A 26,889-nucleotide genomic window follows, 5' to 3' on the forward strand; every position below is an offset into this window, starting at 1 on the left:
CAGGAGCGCCACCACAAGCAAGCACTTCTAGCCCAAATTAACATGGCAACGTTGCCTATGACTAAAGTGTCTAAGTAGGCTAGTCCTACTAATATTACATTTGATTGGTAGCATGTTTGTAGCGCGCCAGTTTACCCATCCCCTACATCAAAACAGCTTAGAATCAATCAAAGAATCAGCTGTGTCGGCGTTAGGCTGTAGGCGATTTTCTATAACCATTTCAACTGTCAATTTCAACAATGGTTTATTGAAACGTCGTTTGATTAATTTCGCCAGTCATCACCTTCATTTTAATGATTAAATGAGATTAAGGAGTCGACTATTGACGGATATGCGGTCTTCATCATTAAATGCAGCTGAAATGCGGGATGAAACTTTCTGCCACCTGGTGGTTGTTTGGGTACATTGCCTTAGCCTCGAAAAAAATCGGCTTGACAGCCTGCGGGATCTCTTCGGGAGTCCCGCGGGAGAAGGTGCATTCTCAACCCGTACCCACTGTACGTTAAACTGATTCCATGTTTACGGCATTATGGTTTAAAACCAAGCAGGGAATTTGAGTCAGTGACACGGCGATGGAGAATTTTCCACCAGAGAGCCTTGACTGCCAGTGATACAATGCATTGTGCCATGGAGCAATGTTCAAATTTCCGCTACTGTGACGTTAAAATATGGGACACTTCTGAAGGGCTCACAGAAGTGCATAATTATATCGCTCAACAAACCCATAAAAACTCAATGGCTTTGTTTCACACTTGGATTGTGTTTATAAGCATCAGAGACCCAAATGGATAATATGGCCCCTTTAACATGCAAGTTATCCCAAGTGAAAGAATATTAATGGAACAAATTAAATGCTACTATGCACACATGTTGACCCAATTTTACCGTCATGAAGCTCTGCTGTGTAGAATTTTCTGATGTCTGCTGAAGGGGTGTCAGCTGTCCTGCACATGGTCCACGCATTGCAGGCTGACCTGCTAGTGTAGAACACATTTCATTAAAAAAAAAAAAAAAAAAAAATACTCAGGAATTACACTTAAAATAAAATAGATATAAAAAATATATTTTGTTGATTTACTATAATCTCACAATGGAAACAATAAGGAAAAACACAGCCTTGAAGGGAAGCAAATTTAAGGGTGTTCACACCAAGAACGGTATAATGATAACTGACCAAATGATAAGCAAAATCTCTCCTTGTGTTAATGAATGTGATGACTAAAATGTGATGGGTTCTGAATTGTTCATTAGCTTTTTATGATTCTCAAAATCGCTCTGAAAGTGATCCCCAATGATATCGTTCTTCATGTCGTTATCTGTAGTTTATGCATGATTGTCGACATTCATATCAATGAGAACGATAACACTTTACTTGACGGGTTCATTCATAACACATTCATGAACTGCAGCTGTCATGAACTGCACATGAAGCATTCATGACTGTTTCATGAAACATGACTCAACATTCATACCAACCCTTTCATGAATGTGGAAGACAAAACGTCGAAAAACGTGTCGCAAAGCAGCATTTCTGTCTTTTTTTTAGCCAACCTGATCATGTCACATCTTAGTCAACGGGGAAGTCCAGTGTCCAGGAGAATTTAGTTTTTTGTTTGTCTGTTTGTTTCTCTTATGATAGTAACCTCTGAAGTATGCATAATTGTCTACACCAAACACCTATGTAGGGATGCTCTTTATCAACTACAGCTCCGCTTTTAACACCATACTGTAGCTCCATCCAGGCTTATCATGAAACTGAGCGACATGAACATGAGTTCCTCCCTTGGTAGTCATATCCTCCACTTTAACATTCAGCACTGGTGCCCCGCATGGATGTGTGTTAAGCCTGTTGTACTCGTTGTTCATTTGTGACTGTATGGCAATTCACTCCTCAAACACCATCAATAAGTTTGCTGATGACATCACCATTATCGGCTGAATCACAAATGATGATGAGTCTGTCTAAAAAACAGAGGTGACAACCCTGGCATCTTGGTGCCAGGACAGCAATCTACTGCTCAACATCAGCAAAACCAAGAAGCTAATAGTGGACTGCAGACAGGACTGGCGGAAGCCAATCCTGCACCCTGGGCGAAACAGAAATATGTCGCTCCCATGTTCATAGGCTGACACTTTCAACTGTGCTACTGCACCTTCACAGAAGCCCCTGGTTGCAGCATGCAGATTGGGGCTAGGCTTTTGTGGGGGAGCTCAGCATTGCTACTTTACAGTGGAACGCACAAAAAAAATAATAAAGGGACAGGGACCATTGACAGGCTACTGTACAGAAATTGGACTACCTATTGAATATGGTGCCGTCTTTTAGGTGTGCATTTAAACGTGACATTAGGAACGCACTTTCGACTAAAAAAAAACGCATTGGTTCACCTAACGTAATAAGAGTGACTTTCTTCACATCTACTGATCCTCCACGAGCGAAGCATTTGTTCTCCTCTGACCAAACCATGTAATTCTGAAGTAATAAATAATGAATAATGGAGTACATCTGCAGGGTGACGCAATATTTTGGACACTATGATCATTAACCTTGATACTGCAGAATTTCAGTACAATTGTAGCAATACTGCAGTAAAACTGCAATACTACTGCAGTAATATTACATGACTAACTGCAGTTACTACTCAAGGTCAAGGTTAGATTACTACTGTAGTAATACTGCAGTAATAGGGCAATACTGCAGTCAATGTAGTTCTTTGTTTAAAACTCAATCAGTGAAAAAACATAGCCTACCAAGTGGATACTGATTATGAATTGATTGGGGAGATATATCAGCTCATGATCAGTGAAAGATCAAGTGCATGTATCATCATTGTTTCCATTGTGAGATTACTATAAATCACCAAAAAAATATATTTGACACCTATTTTTAGTCAACTTTAGCAGAGATGCCAGTAATTCTGGAGGGTACTGCAGCACATACAGTAGATCACATATGATGCATACCTTCATAATCTCCAAACTGTTTGTCTCCTGTTTTAATTCCCTTTGAGTCTCCGGCTGATGGGCCTGGACTCTAATAAAGAAAGGGACATGATGTATGAAGTCCAGAATGCAGAAATGGAGTGAATTATGAAAACAAACAAACAAACACAATTTTACCATCATGATACTCTGCTGTGTAGAATGTGCTGATGTCTGCTGAAGGAGTGTTGGCTGTCCTGCATATGGTCCACTCACTGCAGGCTGACCTGCTAAACGTAGAAACATCTCAGTCAGGACAGCGAATAAAATTGGACATTTGAGATGCATGCAAGAACATTTATTAGCTGTTTAGCTATTACCGGCTGTGTTTCCATATGCTTCGGCTGAATATTGTGCTGCTGTACATTGTGCCTCGGTCTGGATAGACAAAAAAACAGAATTGAATTAGAGACATAAAGACCAGGACGATGTGAACATAAATAAAGAGTCTCAGCTCTGCTCACCTCTGGTCTGGCTCCTGAAGAGGATGCCAGTGGAGGTGATGAGTCTGGTGGGGGGTGTCCTGTGAAGAAGAGTTATTGCTGGCTCATTCATTCTCACCAGTTTCATTAAAACTTAATTTTCCAGTATTCCACATGCTCACACGATAAATCATTACAACACAATTATTTTTTGTTTTGTTTTGTTAATTAATCAGGAAGTACAATGCACCACATATCTTGGTCTTACATCGCAGGCAATGGATATGTTCAGATACCACACAGGGCTCCAGACTGAGTGTGCGCGACTGAATTGTACATCCAGTTCCACAAGTGCGATAAGTAAATTTGTCCCTTTCTTTTTTTAACATGTTAAACGTCAAAGGGGCGCATCAATGAATCCGGAGTCTTGGCAGGCCAATGAGTGTGAGAAGGATAGGGAATGGCCACTATAAGTGGCTGATGTGTCGAGGGGGAGGGTCCTAGAGATAATGAGTGCATAAACATCTGTGGGAAGGAGAAAAATAGCACAACCTGCTACATGCGTTTGAACAATGAGCAAGCAAACTATTGACTCGTTCTTCCGACTTGTGGCTAGAAGTGATGCCAGTCTACATCACAGTCGGATGCTAACTCAGAGGCATGCAGGCAGCGTACATTTGTCGCCTACAAGCAATTACCAGCTAATTGCTGTGCATGCTATCAAACACAGGCACACAGATTCGCACAAGACCCGACAAAACCCAACGCTATTTAAAACGCTAATAACATATCATAGTTCCAATACAACGCCACAAGGTCAATTTGCTGGCAATGTTAAAATATTCAACTTTTAAAATAAGCAATATTGCTTGCAAGGCAGGGCTAAAGTTGCTCTTGCAACTGGCCGTCAGCCCTCTCTGACTGAGCTATTGTTTATTGTTTTGTTTTTATTATTGTTTTGTAGTAGGCTACATAAAATAACTACCCCCACTTCCTGCATCTATTATCAAAGTATTTAATAGCACAGTGGACATTAGTAGAAATGTGAATATTTGGTTACCATGTTGAGTTATGGCGTGTACCCTTACATCTTCTGGTTGCGCCCCTAGAAATGTTCAGTTGGGGGCCACTGTCCTCCAAGTGGAAAAAGTTATTCTGGAGCCCTGCCACCAGGGACCAGCATTGGACAGTACCTTTGTCTATCAAACGGTTGTACTCTAACCACCCTGATCGAGACCAGCTAACTTTCTCTGACCATGTGGCCTCTGTTACCCAGTCATGCTGCTACACACGGTCCAGTATAAGAGCAAGTAGTGTGTTCCAGGAATAAACTCAAACTACTTACCTGTACTCCTGTCAGGAATGTGTGACTCTGCCAAACCCCGCCCTATATTATGTTGACCCTGTGAAATGCACAGATATTAAAACTAATCAAAGAAGAGCCATCCAAGGGTTTGTTGCTAGAAAGAGTCGTTGGCTATCTTCCATCAAATCTTGGTACTTAGAACTATCATTTATTGGTGTTTCCAGAAAGGGTAGGGTTGATTTGGTATTTCTAGAAAGGGTAGTTTTAACGATCAATCATAAACATTGTTGGGAAATTGTCAGCTCCTATTGGTGACGTCATCATTGTCATAGGCTAAAGGAACTGAACTTTAAAAAGTTTTTGCTGTGACACAAAAAATGATGTAAACCAAACCTCCTTCCTGACACCTTAATAGAGTGCAGGTCAGAGAACTAGCACCCTATGGTTTTAGCTGAATTGCTAGAATGCTCAACTCCCAATCCAGGGTGCTGCAGTTTGAGAGTTCAAGTTCAGGGGAGAACAGAGCTCAGCCAAACGTGCCGTGATCTGAATTGGGAGTGAGGTATAAGGGCATGAGTAATATAGCCAGGTGTCACATAGCTGTGCAGTATGCTGTGTACAGAATTGCACTTTTTGACCAAACTACTGCACTTTCAAGAAACAAGCTGTGATTGTTATGATTGTTGGTGTTTGAGCAAAGGTTGTGTCATACCACAAGACATTTGTCTTTTTTTCCAAGACACAACCCTAGAATAGAAGTATCTCTTACATTTGCATTTTCCTCCTCCTTTTGCAATGAAGACATCACTGCCTCTTCTTAACACCACATTGGCTTCAGTCTCACCTGGAAAGAACAGCAGAAGATAGTTTTGAAAGTAATTGCCCTGATTCCAACTCAGAGTTGATGTCAAATAAGGCTCTTACATGAAAAAGGGGACATGCCAACTTTTTGGGAATCATCTTGTTCACAGATGCCAACTTGTTCGCAATCATCCAGAGCCTAAATTGGGTGTGGCGCAGCATGGGATCAGAGAAATGATGCAGCTAGTAGACCTGCATGTTGAGCTGTCAAGGGCCGGGTTTCCCAGATTCGTTATAGAAGCTCCTAAGTGCTAAGAACTTCTTAGGAGCACTCTAAGAACGTTCTAAGAATGCTCCTAAGAAGTTCATAGCACTTAAGAGCTTCTTAATGAAGCTGGGAAACCCGGCCAAGGTATGTACTGTACTGTCATTGGCCGGGTTTCCCAGAATTGTTAAGAAGCTCTTAAGTGCTAAGAACTTCTTAGGAGCGTTGTAAGAATGTTCTTGGAACGCTCCTAAGAAGTTCTTAGCACTTAAGAGCTTCTTAACGATTCTGGGAAACCTGGCCATTGTCACCCAGGGACCGCCAACCATACCGCAATAAACTAGATGTATCGCAAAGCGATACACAATATGACCGCCGCTCAGTCCTGCACATTCTCTCCGCAAATATCAATCACGCTTTTGTTTCCAGGCGAACAAAAGCGTGATTGATATTTACGGAGAGAATGTGCAGGACTGAGCGGCGGTCATATTGTGTATCGCTTTGCGGTACATCTAGTTTGAGTGGTGCTGGTTAGCCCAACTTTGTTTATTCAATGCCCATTTATTCATATTCCGCTCTAAAAAAGTAAAAGATTCTTGAATGCTGCTCTGAAATCTTCTCTCATTATAGGTCATGGAAATTCAGGGTTTTTGTCAGGGAGGGTCAAGGAGAAGTCATGGGTACACTTGACTTAGAATGGAAACCCTGTCCAAGTAGGCAGTCTCCCAGAAATGCTTTAGGCCTACCAACATGGACATTCATGCCCACCACTAAACTCGTGCATAAGCTGTCATCTACCAGTCAGCATGTAAAAACTGCTGTTTTTACAGTGGCAACCATGGAACACCCTGATGTGTGTACAGAGCTCAACAGTCCTACTCCTCTAAGTTTCCGGAAGTACAAAGTTTCCCATTAATTTCTCCAATTGACGTCTGGAAAAATCTGTTTATAAAGGGTTTTAGACCCTAGGCTACCCAGCTATGGCATGATTCATAATCATACATTTCATTTCAAGCAAAAAAGAAAAAACAAATAACAGAAAAACTCAAAAAAAGGCCAAGGCTGTGTACACATTTTTTATTTACAAGCATAGCACCAATTCATCCCATCAGCCATTGCAAAATTTGGAACATTTTCCAGGCAATGATAGTTTAACATGTTTCCTGTTGAATGTAATACAGCAAGATGACTTACATTGAGTAAATTCAACTTTCAAGTTTTCATAAGATGGCCATGCATCACTTCTGACTGCCTTTTCCTCCATCTTGGTTGGAGCAGTTCGAGCAAGTAAATTAACTAGAGTTCATACATAAACATTTCCATGGCAACGGTGATCTCTAACAATCAGGCTCTGCTTTTACCAGCTTTTACACGTTGTTGGGTAGTGTACTATACTTTTCTGTGAAATCATGAACAAAACACATTTTTCTCAAAACAAGATCGATGCCTAATGAACTTTTCATGTCTATATGAGCATACAACTACTTAATTATGTCATAGCTGATCTTATGTCTACGATGGACTATTGGGTCATTCCACGCCAAATCAACCAGAGCCCACGCACTTGCGTCTCAAAAAAATCTGAAAAAATACCATGTGTGCCTATGTTACCCAGGAGACACTCAGTAAAATGTTTTTGTGCTAAGATCAACACTTTTCAAGTAACAGCCAGTTTTACAGGGGGAGGGGGGTGTCAAATTTGTTCTACCTCTTTTTTTTGTCAAAGTTCACAAGCTCATTGCTCAAGAACTAGAATCTGTAGGAGGCTCAAATTTTGCAGGCTGGTGCATAAATAGGAATAGTATGCAGTAAAATCACCACGAGTAGTCTGGATGATCCTGCATGGTCATAGCAGTCCCTCAAAGTTGATAAAAAATGTATTGGAGTTCTTGGCTGGGCTCTGTTTAGGCTTACAGTGTGACCCTATTACGATTTAATGGCTATTTAGGCCTACTCCAGTTTCCAATCAATGGTGAAATTATATTGATATTATATTATATTACTTTCGGAATCAGCAGTGCGTGTGACTATTGAGCCCTATGTGGGTGTAGCCGGCAGATAAAATTTGCATATCCTGTTATATCTGTTTTCCAGGCGCAGTCCCTGTGCTCGACTGATGGACCTTACAGATATGAACCTAGCAGATAAGATCTGACTACCCATACTGACATTTTGAGTTCAGTGGATGGCTTGTTGACATAAAAATTACTTTGTGATGAAAACTTAATTTGCGGGAAGCACAGTCATGTCAGTCTAGCCCCTTTCAGACAGACGTGTATTTACGCAATGTTCACAGACATTTTACGGTATTTTTTTTTTGTTGTGCTGTCTGAATGCATATGTCCACATATCTAAACTATCGGAACTTTTCCTGCTGCCGACCTAGTCATGTTTCCGTAATGTTGCCGCCACAGCTGCTATGTGAACAGCAATCACGGAAAAAATCTGCACTTGTCAGTGATGATCTGATAGATAGATAGATTGATAGATAGATACTTTATTGATCAAGGGAAGTATTATGTGAATTTAAAGGGCCCAATATCACAGTTAGCCTATACATCTCTCTAACACACTGCAGATCTGTTTCGACCTTACTCTGACCGTCACTACGGTCTAAAAAGGGATGGTGACGGTCATCCCTCGGTCTCACAGATCCATAGTTAACTTCGTAACCTACAGTTATGCAGCAAGGCTACTCCCGGTGTGAAAACTACACTAGCATGCACAGCTGTCAGTGCGGCCGCATTTATTAGGCGTCATTATCTGCCCAGCGAACTAAAGCCCAATTGACGGAAATTCTACATTACACGTGAACAACAGGTGGCCGTATACATTGCGCATATATGCTTCATGTCTGAATGTCCACTACCGTCAGAGATGCGGTAAGCAATTATCGCAAAATGTGCGCAAAAATGTCTTAAAAGGGCTTAATTGATTGCTTATTGGAACTTCAAATTTTACCAGATTTCTCAGAACTAAAACTGGGACACTGTATGCATGACTGCGTTTAACATGAACATGGGGCAGGTCAGACAGACACAGACATGTTTTCATTAAACCCAAAACCAGAGGTGGGAATTAACTGAGTGCAAGTACTGTACTTAAAGGTTGGGTATGGGATTCGTAAAACGGCTGGCAGATTTTGAAAATACACAACTCAAACAGTCCAACCATTTTTAACCTAACTCCACCCACATGGACACACATTCATGCACGAGCGAGAATTCAGATGCGCAAGAACAAGCCAGGCTAGGCACTTTTAGAGCTGTATGAAAGGAAAAGCCAGCCCTGACGTCAGTACAGTATACGAGCTCTAGTCTCCATACAATCGCTCACATCGTATTCCTCCCCAAGCAGGTTACTTTGCTAGCTAGTTCTACATTCTTGTACTGTAGGTAATAGTTCCACAAATCCCCGAAGGCAGATGAGTATACATTATCGTATCGGGGGGAGGAGTACGACCGTTAGTTTGATGAACGAGCTGTGAAATTATATAGCGGGTCAAGAATATAATTGGCTGGGGTTTTTCGAGCCCTGCCCGTTCCACAGATGATTGGCGTGTTTAATTTCCATTTCAGTGCTTCCAACTCAGTGGCTGTAGGTGGGATAGGAATAGGATTTCAAGTGATTTTGCAAACAACTTTTTGCTTTACTCTCCTACTGTACATGTTGTGTTAGTGCTAATTTTGTGCTAATAAATATGCGAGCTATCAATTATTTTTATTTGAGGTCATTATGTGCTTTCCCAATATCAAGGCTGATTTAAATTCAATGGGACAATAGAGATGCAAAAAGGGGATTAACTTAACAACTGCACCACTTAAAGGGCAATGCCAAAACAATTATTACATCACATTCAGTGTGATATTACCGTAAAGACATCTGATCATCAAATTCTTTGTTTGCTTTACCATCTTAAAAATGTCCTCGGCAATGAGCATAGCCTACATCAAACAGAATGTTTCTTTCTCTGCAAGTTCACCCCTCATTGGAGCGGTTCAGCGCAAATTCTCAAAACAATTGATACTTTTATGATAAAAGGAAGAGAAACTCACAAGGATCTGATCTGATCAGATTTAGAACGTTAGGCACCTCAGATTTGGCCCCTGGGCCAACAAAGATTGCATTAGGTGGAAAAGGATAGAAAACAGAAAATAACTAAATTACTAATAAACAAAACAAAACAGAAAGTAACAACAGTTGCATACAATGATGTCCCTCACTACTGTCCAAAATAATTACATGCAGATTTCCAACTAAAATGTACCACAAGCCCATTGTGTAATATTTAGGATCCATTAATGTTCCCATTATTTGTTGATGGGACATTTAATGTTGTAACATCATACCAATACTGATAGGCTACTAGCCTACATGCAAGTCTATAAAACTGTGGTAAAATAGCTTTTGTTCTTTCCAGGAACTCGGATAGGATGCAAATAACTCACAGATAAACATTTACAGTTGGCCTTGGGTTTTGGCATTTCTATAAAAGAGCCAATACACTGATAGGTGGATTGCCTATGGTGATGCCCAAGTCTAGGTGATGTCAGTAGATGTTGTCATGCACTCAGGAAAGTCGGGAGGAAGGAATCTAATTTAATTTAGACCTAATTTATAGACTGAATTAGCCCAGAAATCTAGACGCACCCTAGCGGCAAAAAATATTTTTTGCCTAGCGGGATGGTCTAGGGTCGCACCGTTAAGGCCAAGCCTGCGTTCGGCACCAAGTCAGCCTGTCCAATCAGAACGCTCTACCTGTATACGGAGTCCTTGAGCCCACCTTAGCACGGTGACGACAGAGCTGCAAGACAGCAGAACAACCCAGCACATTTACATTGATGTCTATGGCAGCCCTTCGCATTGCAAACGCGCGGGGGCACCTTCAGCTTCCGATATTGACGCCAGGCGGCTTGACCATGTGTCCTCGTTCAACAAGTTGGATGTGAGACCGTGTTGAACAACCATACAACCATAGAGAACAACGAAAGATGGATGAGACGCTAACGAAGCGCGCTCGTTTGAATCAGCTTTGGAAGAGTTAGACTTGGGCTTTTCTTTGAAGGTTGAGCAGAAAGAAGCACTGAAGTCATTCGTTTTAAAGAAGGATGTATTTGCCGTTTTGCCGACCGGCTACGATTGGCCAAGTGCTGGCCTATTACTGTACGTGCAGAGGCAGTTTGAAAGACACCGGTTCATCCCACCCACAGGCTTCAGCTCTGTGAATGGTCCGACTCCAGACTATACATTCAATGTATAGTTTGGTTTGCCAGGCTCAGACTGAATAAGCTCTCGATCCAAATTAATTATCCAAATGCTTCGGGCAGTCCTGACTGAAAAGCCAACTGAAACTTGGGCCTTGCTCAATAATTAAAAACAGCCCAAACAAGATGGTTGTGATTCTGATCTATTCATGGCAAAGGTCGAAATCTCAAGAACAGAAGCAACTAGAAATGCAATTCCAAGGAATTACCAGTGCATGAAAATGCAAAAATAAATTATAGATAGATAATGTAGATATGGCTACTAAGGTGTAGCTAGGGTAAACATGGTGGTTGCATAGTTTAAAGAGAGTTGATAGTGTTTAGGTAGACATTTTAAAGCTTAAACATTCCTGTTCTAACTTAACTAATGATTTCTAACAGGTATTCTAAAATGTTAACTATGCTAACAATGATAACCAGGTTGATTGGTTTACTTGGCTAATGATTTCTAGCAGTAATGCTAAAAATGCTAACAATGCTAACAATGCTAACCACGTTGATTAGCTAACTTAGCTAATCATTTTTAGCAGTTATGCTAAAAATGCTAACAATGCTAACAATGTTAACTGTGCTAACAATGCTAACCAGGTTGATTTGCTAACTTAGCTAATCATTTTTAGCAGTTATGCTAAAAATGCTAACTATGCTAACAATGTTAACTATGCTAACCATGCTAACTAGCTAACTTGGTACTGAGGACTTTTATTTTGAAGCATTTGTTGATGGGGTATCCATGGCTGCCACTATCAGGAATAAAGAAGTTACTGTAGTAAAATCAGGTTGGTTGCTATGGAAACGGTCATAAACGCTTAATTTTGATGGTTGCTATGTTGGTTGCTAGGTGCATGGAGGTCTCATGTAGTTGACTGGAGGCATAGTTGATGATAACTGACAGTTGGAATGGTTGAACAGTTAAATAGTTGAGTAGTTTCAATGGTTAAATGATTTAATAGTGTATTATTGCAGTGAGGACTTCTATTTTGAAACAGTTGTGGAAAGAGGAAACAGTTAACAGGATATGTAGTCTTCACAGAGAGATTGTATGCTTAAAGCCTGAGAGAGAGAGGGCTGCTGCAGGTGGGGCTGGCCACCTGGCATAAGATTCTAATTGCTTAATGATCCGATTGTGATGTCATAGAGGCCAATGTTAAGTCTATGGGGAAATTTGTAATAGTTTTTAATTTATAGTTTAAAAAGTATAAAAGTTACAAAGTTGAAAAATACTTAGCAGCCTTCCCCTATTTAAGACCTACGTTGCGACGTTTGAATGAAGTTTCTAAGTTAAACGGTTCAAGCTGAATAGAAAAAATGAATTTGATCAGCGGAATAATAAGAAGAAGAAGAAGCCTTGGAAGAACAGTACAGTGCATTTTCATGCACTGTAATAAACTGCTCCAGCTGGTCTCAGAGATGTAGGAAAACATTATGTAAGAGCACGTTTTTTTTTGTTTTTTTTTAAATGCGTGAGCGCAAGCATTTCATGTACATATGCAAGAAAAATGCATGTGTAAGCATTTAGTATGCCACCTATTCTTGGTGTAGGCTATGGCCTAGGGAGCTCCTCAGAGTTTACGACAGGGGTGGCCAAACTACAGTCTGCCACGCACTGGTATACCAAGCATTTAATTAAGCAGAGATGGAAAAGTCTAGCTTCAGAAAGTAAAGGCATACCACATATCTGTGCCAGAGCCATAGAGACAGAGAGTTGCGACACGCTTTGATGTCGCCGCCACGCGATCAAAAGTTCCAAAAAACCTGCGCTGAATGGCTGAATTGCAGGAGGGTGGGATGTAGACTTCTGGATGCTGGAGGGTGCGTGTAATCAATTAACTCATTGACTACTGACTAGAGATTGGCTGTTAATAGTTCCAAAACTCCCATAACGTGGAAGTAGCCTGGGAAAAGTGCTGCCATTGTTTTCCTGTGGAGACCTGTGGGAGTGTTGCCACTCTGTTTTATCTACCACTCTGATCTGTGCCAACCATTCACTTACTGTAAACCAGCTGACTGTAATTAGTAGGCCTACAACTCTTAGGCCAGTTAGAGCAGCTAATTAGTGAGATCACCAGTGTCAAGTGCACAGGTAGAACCAATAGGCTACATGGTTGGATTTTTACTCTCTGAGCTGGACTTTTCCACCTCTGTAATTAAGTTAAAGGCTGCTCGGTTTTTTTTTTTTTCAGCGATAGATGACGACGTGGTTTTACTGTCGAAATCATCATATCAATCAGACGCAAGTAGGCCTAATCGCTGACAACCGGGACACCTAAGTGGTTGGGACGTCTGGACACTTTACCTAGTCCAGATTGTAAACTCTTGCCGAACTGTCTGTCAATGGTGAACTTGCATAATTAGCCTAGGCTACGCGACATGAATAGACTGACTGATAAATCAAGTCAGCCGAGTGATGTACAGTAGGTTACTCGCCACCTCAGTCAGTGTAGGCACCAAAGCATTCCTAAATGGACCACGGTAGGCTATCCAGGCAAGGTGCTTGCATTTAACATGTTTGAATCCGCTCACTAATAGCAATCATTCTTGTTTGTCTACAGGCGAAAACATAACGAACAATTATGAAATCCCTGCAATACATTGCGGACTTATTTTCCCCGTGCATGCATTCAATCGATATCGAGTTGGGCTAGTCACTAGACTATGGTAGCTATTCAATTTGACCTACCTGTCTCTTTTCCTTAGAAATCTCGACTGTAAGCTTCTATGAGCTCTTCATAAGGTAGTCCTGGATGTAAAGGAGGAGAATGTGTCTTGCAGTGGTTTTATAGGTTTGAGCCAGTATGCGCAATGAATCGAAAGTGAAGACAACTGCAATGGAACTTTAGGTTTCATATCGAAGGAAGTAATCGAACATTTACATAGCCACATGATTTACACACACACACACACACACACACACACACACACACACACACACACACACACACACACACACACACACACACACACACACACACACACACACACGATAGCGATTTTTGGCCCATTTTGCCACGATTATTTTAAAGGGCCCACAATATGTTTTGCAACAGTAGGCTAAGGTTGAGATGGTCAGGGACACCTCTTTGCTTTTGCCCATGCTGAGATGTTTCAATGTTGATGCATTCAATACTGAGGCATTCAACACTTTTCCCCACTATGAATGTATGATTTAGGTAATAAACATTTAGAGCCCTAATTAAATGGGCAAAGTACTGGGTCAGTGAACGAGCAGTGTCCCTTGCATAAACTAAATATATTCAGTGGCCTGTGAAAACAAGTTGATCGGCTAATGTTTGTGCATAGGATCTTAAATCAGCAAATGGATTCATTATCAAAATACACTCATTACAACATTGATTGAACAGTAGATTGACATTAAACTATATTTGATGTCAAATATAGGCAAAAAATACCAAATTTGGTTATGGAAAAAGTATGCAATTTTGAAAATGGAAAATGTGTAAGAACACATCTGAACCAGGTAAGGACAACAGGGTTGTGTCTTCCTTTGGCTTAATTGTTAATCTAAATATAGAACTGCGCCCTCCTATGCATACAGCAAGTCTTGTGAAACAGAATGTCCTGGGCTTTGTGCCAAGAGGATTGGCACAGTAAAGATGGGTACAAAGAATATCTGATCAGAAGATAATGGAGTGTTTGTGTGTGTTTGTTACAATGTTGATATGATAGTCACTAGGCTATGGTAGTTAGTCTATTTCACCTGTCTCTTTTCCTTAGAAATGCCAGCTGTAAGCTATCTATGATGTAATGTTGTCCTGGATGTAAAGGAGGAGAACAGGTTTTGCGAGGTTAGGTGAATCAAAAGTGAAAACAACTGCAATGGAACTTTAGGTTCAGGGAAGTAATCGAACATCTACATAGCCACATGATTTACACACACACACACACACACACACACAATGTTTATGCATGTAATTGTTTTTGTATAACATAGTCATATTATGCACCATTTGAAAACTTGGACTCTTGGGAATTAATTTGTCACATTCAGCACATTATCACAAACACACATACACACACATTCCACCATCCAAACAGTTTGTGTGTGTGTGTGCTGCATTATCTGAAGAATCGTTGTCCCGATTGATTTGAAACAGAACAGGTGTCTTACAAATAAGTGCAGTGACAAGTTTGACGTTGTTTGCATAAAAAATGCGATAATATAGGCACACATTGGTGGAGTTTCTGTGGTGCTCTAATGAGATACGAGATATTGTTTATTAGCCAGAGTCTTTGCTCTCTGCTAGAGAACAGCATTAGTGATCTGACTCCACGGCCAGTCCAAGCACATCATTACAAAAAAGATTCTAGTCACCTGCTTGCCCTTGTTATAGTATCAGCCGCGTCTTGTCATGTCGCTAGAGATGTACAAGGATTGTTGGATGTCCAAATAACCATTTGTTCAAATTCAAATGGTATACTGTTAATTCATCCTGATTTGGTTATTAAGAACATGCAAAGACTCCATGGCTGTAATGAAAGAAAAAGGAAGCTCTACAAAGTATTAAATCAGGGGTATGATGACTTATCCAACCCTGTTATTCTCTTTCTTCATTTTTTAAATTAATTATGTTGTCTTTTTCCCCATTAGTTTGATGTTGTACAGCTAAATTTGTAAATCAAGCTTTTTTAAATGGGATTTGATTACTTTTTTCAAAAAAAGTAACTATTTCAAAAGGGTATGGTGACTTTCTATAGGCACTGTATAGCCCTACAGTAAATACTGTAGCTCCCTCTTCACCCTCCTGAAGACCCAACTCTTCAGTGCCTCCTCTCTTAGCACTTCTAACAGTTGGACATGCTGATCTAACTCTTACCACCCCCTATTGCTGCAACAAACAATATTGTAGAGGCACTGAATGATTATATGTAGGCCTAAATGTAACACGACACAGTAAGCAATGTTAGCATTTCTCGCTAATTTCCGCTAGTTTACCACCTAGATAAGAGCTCCTACCACCCAGCCCCTTAATGTGAATGCTTCATTTGTTTATGTGAAATGCATGGCCTTGTCTGAATGGAAGTGTCATGAATGGAAGGAGAAATGGGAAAAGTCTGTCAAACTGCATGCTATTCCCACAAGTTAACACTAGATGAAGCCAGTCAGCTGCTATGCTTCCTCCCCAGAATTCCTCTGGAATGACTGGTTTATGGTTTTTCACAATTGCTAAAACACATTTTTTTAAACCGTCCACACTTTCCCCAAACCCCAAATCTCAAACTACATTCACAAAACCAAACAGTGTCTTCAGAGCAGTCTAAATGAAATCATTACTGACCAGTCATTATACACTATATAAAAACATGGAAAAAACAGTGTTCAGTGCAGCTCATATCTCTAACTCCAGGAAAATTTGGTTTGTTTGCTTTCAATACAGTAAATGCATATTGCATCTTAAAAAAACCTGAAACATTTCATAACATTTACTGTAAATCCAGTGAAGAAAAGAAATAATTGAGAGCAAGGGTTTGTATTTACAGTTTTGAGAAAAGGGTGGAAGGTTTAAAAAAAAAAATGTGTTTTAGCAGTTATGATAAACTTTATATATCGGAAAAGACAGGCATTTCAATACTGTCAGTGAGAAGTATACGGTGGCGCATCGCTGTCACACACACACACACACAAAAAAAGGCTTAGTATCAAGTAATTACGTGAAAGTCTCTCATGAAATATCTTCTTTATGTTTAAACAAGATAGGTATCATGTTATTGCATGAAATGAACACATTATTTCACAATAATAATATTTTAATGTTAGAACATGACCCCTGTTATACAGTAACATGAAAATATAATGTTATTTAAGCGATATAGCACGAGTGAGCGTGGGGTTGTTAATGGTGTTGTTCGGCCGTAGCCATATGACATCACTTGTGATATCGACAAGGACTTGTGGCCAGATCTGAACAGAAGTCAGGATTCATAACGCCAATCTGGATGTTGAAAATTGTTGGGCTGAACCTCCTCAGGTTGTTAGTGACTGATGATAAATAGGGGACTTGCCGCTACTGCGCTTACTCTTAGGAAAAAGATATGCACCACTCACTTCACACCTCCCACCACTGTACACCAAGTGTTGAACTGACGACAGTGTCAAACTGACAAACAAGCAAGAATATTTTATTGAGCACCAATTTTGCAAACACGTTTCACAATCAGATACAATTTGTCTCTGTTCCATTCAAGAAATTATTGTAACAGCATATTACAGATTTTCTTTTTTACCTAGACAATTAAATAATTTGTATTTAGCACAATGTCATACTGGAAAAAACATTACATTCTGTGCAAAATGACAGAAACCTTACGTTTTTTTTTTATTAAAAATGGAATCCCACGATATTGGTCTAAACAGGCATATACTGTATGGTGGCCTAAAATGTTGCTATATTTACAGATATGAAAATGTATCAAATTATTTGTATGGCCACCCCAAAATACTTTTGTCAACATCATTGTGAGTTGACATGTGTTAAGGCCTATGGTGATGTGTGTCACCCTGTGTTAGTTAATGCAGTCCTTGGTAATATGGCTGATGTGATCTTGTGTTAATTAATGTGGTCCTGGATGATGTGGGTGATCTTGTGTTAATCAATGCAGTTCTGGATGATATGGGTGATCTTGTGTTAATTAATGCAGTTCTGGATGATATGGGTGATCTTGTGTTAATTAATGCAGTTCTGGATGATATGGGTGATCTTGTGTTAATTAATGCAGTTCTGGATGATATGGGTGATCTTGTGTTAATTAATGCAGTTCTGGATGATATGGGTGATCTTGTGTTAATTAATGCAGTTCTGGATGATAGGGTCATCTCCCTGATGACCCCTACAGGCGACACACTGAGGAGTGCAACGGTAGAGTGGCACACGCTGGTCAATCTCCTTCAAGCTTCTGGAAGCATCCTTGTCATCCTTCCAGGGCCGTGAGAAGACGAAGGCCTTGGGGCCCTGGTGCTTGGTGAACAGGTCCAGTCCAGGGAGGAGGCTGTAGCCGCCGTTGAAGTTGGCACAGGACCTCACGCAGGGGGCCGTGAGGGAATAGAACACAACACAGCTGTCCGTTCCAGTTTTGTCCAACAAAACCTGCAACGGGGACTTGCTGGGGTCGGGTGGGTACAGCAGTATATACTCAGCACGGATGCTGAACTTTTGGACTTTCATGGGCACCGTCATGGCTGCCATGAGCTCCTGGCCTTTATAAAAGCTTTTCTTCAGACCCTTCTGGACCACCTGCTGAGTGTCGTTGGGGAGGAACCTGTCCTGGATGGAGTCAAACTTCGAGGAGCAGTAATCCTGGTGGACATTTATGGCCAAGGCATATGGCTTATTTTCAGGATTGAACCTGCAGTAAACACACAGCCATATAAACATATAGATGAATTAATACATGAATGAAACATATCAAAAAGGGAATAAATCTATATATCTCACACCTCTGAAAAACATAATAATTGTTCTACCTTTGGAAAAAAAATATTGAAATAATCCAGCATTTGCAATTTATTTTTCTGTGTATTTTTTGCAAAACTAGATGTGTCCAGAGCTGTGTGCTGTTGACCCTTGTGGAGGTCACTCACTTGGTGTTGAAATAGTCAATGATTTTCCCGAGAGTGCCGATGTCAACACCGTTACTCTGAGCCAAGACGACATCAGAACAGAGCAAACACAGGAGAAGACACACACCTGCACACACCTGTGGACAACAACACAAAATACACTACTCACACACCTCACACACCTATGGACAACAACATAAAATACACTACTCACACACCTCACACACCTATGGACAACAACACAAAATACACTACTCACACACCTCACACACCTATGGACAACAACACAAAATACACTACTCACACACCTCAAACACCTATGGACAACAACACAAAATACACTACTCACACACCTCACACACCTATGTGTATTAGCTGCATTGTGTATAAGCTGCAGGACAGTGTTTTATGCAAGTTAAAAGAAACAAAACCATATTGATACCATATTAAATGCCCCCGTGTATCAACCTCATGACTCAAGAAATTTAGCAAACAAAATTTAGTGCCACTCCCATTTAGGAGGCAAACGGGAGAAATAAACCTTATCTCGGATTATGACCATTCCCTTAGCCCTACATTCAGCCATGCAAGTAACGAACCCATCTTCTACAAGGCACACGTCTTTCTAACATTCCCACATTGAAATCGTATTTTCCAGCGAGATAAATACATAGAAAAATAACTTTGCTCACGATCTGTCCCTGTCTCCTCCGCTAATTGCGCAGGCCACGCTGTTACCACCGGCACACTGATTCTGCTGCTTCTACACCGTTCTAACCCGATGATCTCGTCACTGATCACGCCCCTTTAGGAGGCGGAAGTGGGGGCCATTTCATTCCATTGAAAAACCCCTTTATGATTCATCTTAGTAACTATACGATCTTTGATTATATGGAAATAACAAACACACACACACACACACACACACACACACACACACACTCACTTACCCACTCTCTCTCAAACATACACACACACACACACACACACATGAAAACATCTAAGTCTTTCTTTCCATTTCCAAGAAAAAACTAAGTAGAGGAGGTGAGGACAGGTGAAAGAGAACAGAACAAAGACTGAGAGAGAGGATGAAAAAAAGAGAAAGATGAACAGAAGAGATGTACAAAGACAGAGGTTGGACTTGCCATGTTTTCCCCCAGTGCCAGTTTGGTTGTGGACCAGTTGGTTGATGGTTTGTAGGCTTGTATGAACCTCTCAGGCTGTGTGTGGAGCAAGAGGTGCTGGCGCGGTAAAGTTAGTTTAATATTCAACATTCTTTTGATATTCAAAATTTAAAAAGATCGAAAATGGCTGTGGAGCATACCATTGAAATTCCCTCATGTGGAACACTCCAAATATAGGTGTTTGCATGTCCCATGTGCCCCTGTCCTGTAGATTTTATGACATAATTGTTTTATGACACAAATAAGGCTACTAATCAATTATGCTCCTTGGCCAAATTACCTAATGACCCCAAACCTTTTTAGGATCACACAAACTGGTCCCCCACACATGCCACAAAGCTTGGTTCCCAATTAACCCTTTCATTGATTTTTTAATATATTTTTTCCATTCTATAAATCTATTATGCTCCTTGGCACATTGACCGACTGACACCAAACCTTTTTAATATAATACACACTGCTCCCCTACACATGCCACAAAGCTTGGTTTTCCATTTAACCCTTTCATTGATTGCCAAGGAGCATAATAGATTTATAGAATGGGAAAAATATTAAAAATCAATGAAAGGGTTAATTGGAAAACCAAGCTTTGTGGCATGTATGAGGGACCAGTTTGTATGATCCTAAAAAGGTTTGGGGACATTAGGTCAATTTCCCAAGGAGCATAATAGATTTATAGAATTAAAACAAATATTAAAAATCAATGAAAGGGTTAAATGGAAAACCGAGCTTTGTGGCATGGGTAGGGGAGTAGTGTGTATTATTTAAAAAAGGTTTGGTGTCAGTCCGTCAATGTACCAAGGAGCATAATAGATTTATAGAATGGAAAAAAAATATTAAAAATCAATGAAAGGGTTAATTGGAAAACCAAGCTTTGTGGCATGTGTGGGGGACCAGTTTGTATGATCCTTAAAAGGTTTGGGGTCATTAGGTCATTTGGCCAAGGAGCATAAAAGATTAGTAGCCTTATTTGTGTCATAAAACAATTATGTCATAAAATCTACAGGACAGGGGCACATGGGACATGCAAAAACCATATATTTGGAGTCTACCACATGAGGGAATTTCATTGGTATGCTCCTCAGTCATTTTCGGTCATTTTGAATTTTGAATGTTAAAAGAATGTTGAATATTAAACTAACTTTACCGCAGTAGAGGGGGCGGTGAGAGTCTGCTTGACTTGTCCAGACACTGCTCTTCACAACCCCGGGAAACACAGCTCCTTATGTGAAGTCACGCTACATGCTGAAATGCTAACGCACCCCTTCAGGGCTTACAGATACACACTCTTCTCACATCTCAGACCACATGGCCTCAGAGTGCTAGACGAACAAACACACTATGCAGCAATGTCACGTTTTAAAACAAACTGTATTTTGCTGTATTTTACAGGCAACTAGTGTTGATATCAATTTCAAATTCATGTTGATGGTATAGGCATATGAAGGACAGATTAAAACTTAAATACAAGTTAAAAAATAGTGAAACAAGATGTTTTGTATTTTGTGAAAGCAGTCACATTTGAGGCCTACATCTCCTTATTAGATCGACATCTTACAGTATTTCAAGGCCAACAAGAAAAAAATGGTTACATGTGCCATGTCTCTAGCCTGGTTATCACCAGACTAAGCTCAATCTTTTGAGATTGAACATTAGTCTGGGGAGTCTGTGCTGTATTTCTCCTGCACAAGAGCATGATCAAGGGGCATAGTTCAAATGACTATGTATGCTTGGATAGTCCTTCAACCAATCAGACACCCACACACACAAACTGGCTTGTCCATCAGGTGTATTGATGGCACTAATTGTTTTGAGAAATGCACTAACTGCTGTTCATATGTTACAGTTTTTTTCAATCGCTAACAAGAGTGTGTCCATTCAGTTGACACATTTTCAAAACTCTAAACACAGTTAGCACAGCATCGGTCTTTTGTGGCCATACCATTCACACATTTCATGTTGTTTTCACACAGTATGCAGTCATTGAATACATTTTCACAATGCTTACATTTTCTTTACAGACAAACTATACCTCCCAACAAAATAATGGATCGTTTTTGTATTATTTTCGAATGCTAACACACAACATCCCACAATAGTTAACACAATATTCCAAACCTTAGATACAGTATAAAAACCACTGCTTCTGCAATGTTATCAATTCAAAAGCAATATATCTCAGCTGATAATAAACAAACAATCGAATAATTGACACACAGATGATTTATGTTGGGTAAATTGGGCCAACCACAGCTGATTCCAGTCTATCTTAGACTCAGTGGCAGGGGTTATTTCTCTCTATTACATTGACACACAGTAAAAAGAGGAGGTGATGTTTTTGGAAGCAGAAACAGAAAAAGACAAATACTGTAATGTCTGGACGAGGAAGAGTAAGAGTAAGGGGCCCAGGGAAAAGAGCAGGCCAGGTGAGAGATGCAGTGAGAGGTGCAGGAGCCCTGAGAGGAGCAGGTGCAGAGATTAGACACAGTAATATTGTGCTTTTTGTTTTGTTCACCCCCTTTTTATCTGGGCTTTTTGCTGTTGTTTTTTGTTCAGAATGCTCTTGTGTTTCATGGATATTTTGTTCACTGCAATGCTGTAAAACTTTTTTCTGTTCTATCATAGTATACTGTAAACAGTATTTTTACTGCACCTCCTGTAGGCCTAGTGAACAGTAAAAAAAAAAAAAAAGATTTGCTTTTTACTGGAATGCATTTGAACGTGAACATTACATCTGGACATACAGTTCCCACTTCCCAACCAATAAATTTAGTGTAAAAATGCTGGATTGCATGTTTTGCATGCAAATACCTGTAAAACTGAAACATAAAAGTCTATGCAGTTTTTGTAATGTGAACAGTAGCCAGTATTTTGAAACCTAGTGTACTCTGATTGACTGCATGTATCTTGTGAAGTGAAAACAAGCTTTATTCTTTGACAAAATAACTTCATTTTGAGTCAGGTTTCCAGTGTTTTGGTAAAGTTAGTGTTTGCAGAGAAATTACGAGTTAGTGTATATGTAACAAAATGTGGTGTAAGAACATGGGATGTGCTTTTGAGAGGAAAATGATCCATTTGGCCAATTGTGTTTTGTAGGTGAGAGTCTGTGTTTAGAGTTTTGAAAATGTGTCAAATGAATGGACAAACGCTTGTTAGCGATTGGAAAAAACTGTAATAGTGATGTGAGAAAAGCAGCAAACCAACTGAGAAAAACTGTAAACTTTACAGCCCCCTGGTGATTATTTTGAGAACTACACTCCATCCTACCGGCCACCAAGGGAAGCCATAGGGTGCATCCCATCTCTTTATTCGTCCATCCTCCCCCCCTTCCTCCTGTTCTAACCCCTCCTTCTTATAAATGTTGTGAAGAAAATGAGGATGGAATGTACTGAGGATGGAGGAGTCAAGCAGAGACAGTTATGAGAAATGTACTGTATGTCCTGCTAACTCATTCATCACTTTTAAGGGACATCAGTTACTCGTGATGCGGCGAGGCATCACCTCTAGACAGGCCATTGTCACACAAATTGCAGAGCATATGAACTTATTCCAAAGCCCACAAATATCATATGAACATGGACTATTCCCACGTATTGACCCTGATAATAGAAACATTTTTGATTCTCAAGACATAGGGGTGGCCGTGGCCTGGTTAGGGCTTCAGGCTTGTAAACGAAGGGTTGCTGTTTTGATCCCCGACCAGTAGGAAAAATGTGGTGGGGGAAGTGGTTGAGCACTCTTCTCCCATACGCACATCCATGGCTGAAGTGCTCTTGAGCAAGGCACCCAACCCCTCACTGCTCCCCGAGCACCGTTGTATCAAGGCAGCTCATTGCTCTGGATAGTGTGTGCTTCACCTCACTGTGTGCGTCCACCAATTCATGGATTGGATAAATGCAGAGACCAAATTCCTTGTAATGTACAGTCTACACAAGTTTACTTGGCCGAGAAGCTTGATTTTATATTTACATAAATTAATGCTTATTTAAATATAACATGTGAATGCATTTTTTTTACATTTTGCTGAGTAGTTCAGGATAATTCCAGCAGATAAAGATATTCTGTGTCTATTTACTAATTCATTGTTGGGATGCAACCATAATATGCATTGTATTTCTACATTTCTTTACATTCTGAAACTATTGCTCTAGCCTCCCAATGATTTCTTTATGGGTATTTATTGTTATTAGTCATGAATTCAAAAAAAATAATAACTGCAAAGAAAAAATACTTCAGTGAAATCAAGACTGAACACAGAGGAATCTGTCACATGGGCATGGCTGTGAAAATAGACACACATAATGCAACAAAACTCTTTACACATTTTAATATTTCTTTAATCTTATTGCAGAATTTTTAGAATTTGCTAAAAGCAATCCAGACAATGGAAAGGTTTAACATTAAGATGTTTACCGTGCACCTCTTCAAGACAAAAAGTCTCTGTGACATTGCTAGGCTTGTCTTTTTACTCTGTGTTCATTGTGTGACCTTATATAAAGCATCTTATAAATCTGTCTTATCAGTCTGCACTTTCCAGGGGTTCATACAGGACCTAACATTCTTTTCTGTACAAACCTTACATTTTTCATCATTTTCTTTACAACGATAGAGGGGGACGCGATTTAGGACTTCTTGAAGGTTGGTGGTAATATCTCTGTCATATTTATTGAGGAAGTCGTGATTGAGATAGGCAACACACTCCTCTATAGTATGTGCAGGCGCTTGGAAGGCAATGGCATACTGGAAATCGGAGGAGTAATTCCCTGGTTGGTAGCTACAATGGGGTGTAACAGATGGGGAAACGTGGTTACAGATGGGAAACACATACAGACAAACTCACACACACACACACACACACACACACACACACACACACACACACACACACACACACACACACACACACACACACACACAAACAGTCTGTTCATTTGGTACATAAGTAAAAATAAAATTAAACAACTTCATACAGCACATTAAACACCGATGCGTTGAAGGCTATGACATATTGGATTAATTGTCCAAGTTGATAGCTACAGTAGATAGCAGAAAACAAGAAATAAAACACTCAGGTACACACGCAAACCTCTTAATTTTTATATCACGCTTTTATAAAGTCCTTTAACCAATCAGACCAACGATCCAGGTGCGCCTTTTGGATAAGCTAGTTTGTGATTGGACCCAGGACAGGAAGCAGGCGAGATAGATTTGCAGGTTTCCAGCCTGAGCTGCAGGACGAAATCCAAAACGCCGGCAGATCAGGCTGGGTTTACCATAGTTTTGCCCCAGAGAGTATGTCATTTTTTTTTTTTTTAAGTATATTTTTGGGGGCTTTTTATGCCCTTTAATGATATAGGTACAGTGGAGATTGACAGGAAGTGAGTGGGAGAGAGAGCAGGGACGGGATCCGGAAAGGACCACTCGACGGGAACCGAACCCGGGTCGTAGGCGCACGGCTCAGGTGCCCCAGCCAGCCGCGCCACAGCTGGGGCCAGAAAGTATGCAATTTAAGAGACTGTTCTGCATGGGATTGGAACAATTGGAGTCTCATCAACAACAACAACAACAACGGTGTTGTTCTGGCATCCAAGCTGAGAGTTTCTGATGTGCTCTCGAGAGGTAGATGTGACGGATGGTATATTAGCCTGCAGACCCCTTGCCCTTAGTGTAATGATGGACTTAACAGAGTGGTCAGGTCAAAGACTCATAACATACAGTATAGGGCTTTTCCTGCTCTCCTGCTGTAGTGTTCTCCTTTCCTTACATTCACCTCTGACATTACGGTAACTGATTGCCCATTTGTGATCACAGTAGGATTACAGATGGATGGTATGCACCCCTTCCATGCCCCATAAAGGAGCATATACTGTATTTCTACAGTATATTTGGAATCTGCTGCTGTAGACTTGATTATACTTTTGGTGCTCATCAGATGGATGTTTAATGTGCCATAAAGATACATTAGTTGTCTAGATTAATGCTTTAAAATGGAAGTTTTAAATGAATAAAAACAATATTGATGCTTTAATCAGTTTATTAGCCATGGCAGAATAGCAGATCAGTTACGATACACCCAATCAAATCAAAATAAAAAAAAAAACTAGAGAGAAGCATGTTCAAAATCCTGAAATACATGATGGAGCAGTGCATCTAAATCTAACCACACACACACACACACACACACACACACACACACACACGGTTATCCACCAATAGGCACACTTAATGCAACAAAACACTTTTACACATTTTAATATATGTTTTTTTATATAAAGGCTTATTGCAGAATTTTAAGAATTTGCTAAAAGCAATCCAGACAGTGGAAAGGTAACAATAACATGTTTACCATGCACCTCCTCAGACAAAAAAGCGCAAGTCTCTCTGACATTGCTAAGCTGGTCTTCTACCAAAACGAAACATTCTTTTTACTCTGTGTTCATCCTGTGACCTTATATTATATAAAGCATCTTAGAAATCTGTCCTCACAGTCTCCTCTTTCTATTTCCGTGTACAGCTATTAAGATTGTCAGCTGTGCAAGCAACACAATTGTTGTTATCTCTACAACGATAGAGGGGGACACGCTTTAGGACTTCTCTAAGGTTGGTGGAAATATCTTTGTCACAATCATGCTTCCATACCTCTGTAAAGACAAAAGCCTTTGGACCATTGTGTTGCTTGAACATGTCTAGAGCATCTATGATATTATAACAGCTCCCAGGTCTGATGCAGGTACTTGTACAAGGGGAATTATAAGTATAGAACACCACACAACCTGTTTTGTCCTTATTAAGGAGCTGTTTCATGGGAGACGTATTTATAGTGGGTAACTTCAGGAGAACATATTCTGAATGTTGGTTTCTTGGTGGAATTATGCCCGGAATGGGCCTTGGTTTAGCTGCAATCAGTTCTTGACCGACGTAGAGACGTTGAGCACTGTTAAGAGCATTCCTCACAGTGCGTCCAGGATATGTGTGGAGGAAGTTGTTATCGAGGTAGTCAGCACACTTATCTACAGGTGCGTTGAAGGCTATGGCAACCTGGTTAGCGCTCCCTGACTGGTAGCTACAAAGGGGTAACAGATGGGAAAA

The 26,889-nt window shown here is 40.3% G+C and overlaps 2 protein-coding genes across 5 annotated transcripts in view; both read right to left on the reverse strand.

Moving 5' to 3' along the window:
- LOC134099536 (E3 ubiquitin-protein ligase rnf213-alpha-like) overlaps positions 1–13,800 on the reverse strand; it is a 104,214-nt gene extending 90,414 nt beyond the window's left edge. The window contains exons 1-8 of one of the 3 annotated variants that reach the window (XM_062552431.1): positions 13,721–13,800; positions 5,480–5,554; positions 4,750–4,807; positions 3,447–3,505; positions 3,303–3,360; positions 3,121–3,209; positions 2,965–3,034; positions 886–977 (exon numbers count right to left, since the gene is read on the reverse strand). In XM_062552431.1, coding sequence (XP_062408415.1) covers positions 886–977; positions 2,965–3,034; positions 3,121–3,209; positions 3,303–3,360; positions 3,447–3,505; positions 4,750–4,807; positions 5,480–5,515 — 462 coding nt within the window. In that variant the 5' untranslated portion in view covers positions 5,516–5,554; positions 13,721–13,800. Of the gene's footprint in view, positions 1–885; positions 978–2,964; positions 3,035–3,120; positions 3,213–3,302; positions 3,361–3,446; positions 3,506–4,749; positions 4,808–5,479; positions 5,555–13,720 lie in introns of all 3 variants that reach the window. The other 2 variants (XM_062552430.1, XM_062552432.1) reach the window with 2 other exon arrangements.
- A 10,323-nt stretch (positions 13,801–24,123) lies between these two features.
- The window catches only part of LOC134099575 (uncharacterized), a 7,455-nt gene continuing 4,689 nt past the window's right edge, over positions 24,124–26,889 (reverse strand). The window contains exon 3 of one of the 2 annotated variants that reach the window (XR_009941140.1): positions 24,124–24,574. Coding sequence is in view for 1 of the 2 variants with exons in the window: in XM_062552491.1 (XP_062408475.1) it covers positions 26,299–26,863 (565 nt within the window). In the remaining variant the exon portion in view is untranslated. Of the gene's footprint in view, positions 24,575–25,816; positions 26,864–26,889 lie in introns of those variants that run through there. The other variant, XM_062552491.1, reaches the window with a different exon arrangement.

This window comes from Sardina pilchardus, chromosome 13, assembly GCF_963854185.1.
Source record: "Sardina pilchardus chromosome 13, fSarPil1.1, whole genome shotgun sequence".
NCBI classification, from domain to species: Eukaryota; Metazoa; Chordata; class Actinopteri; order Clupeiformes; family Clupeidae; genus Sardina; species Sardina pilchardus.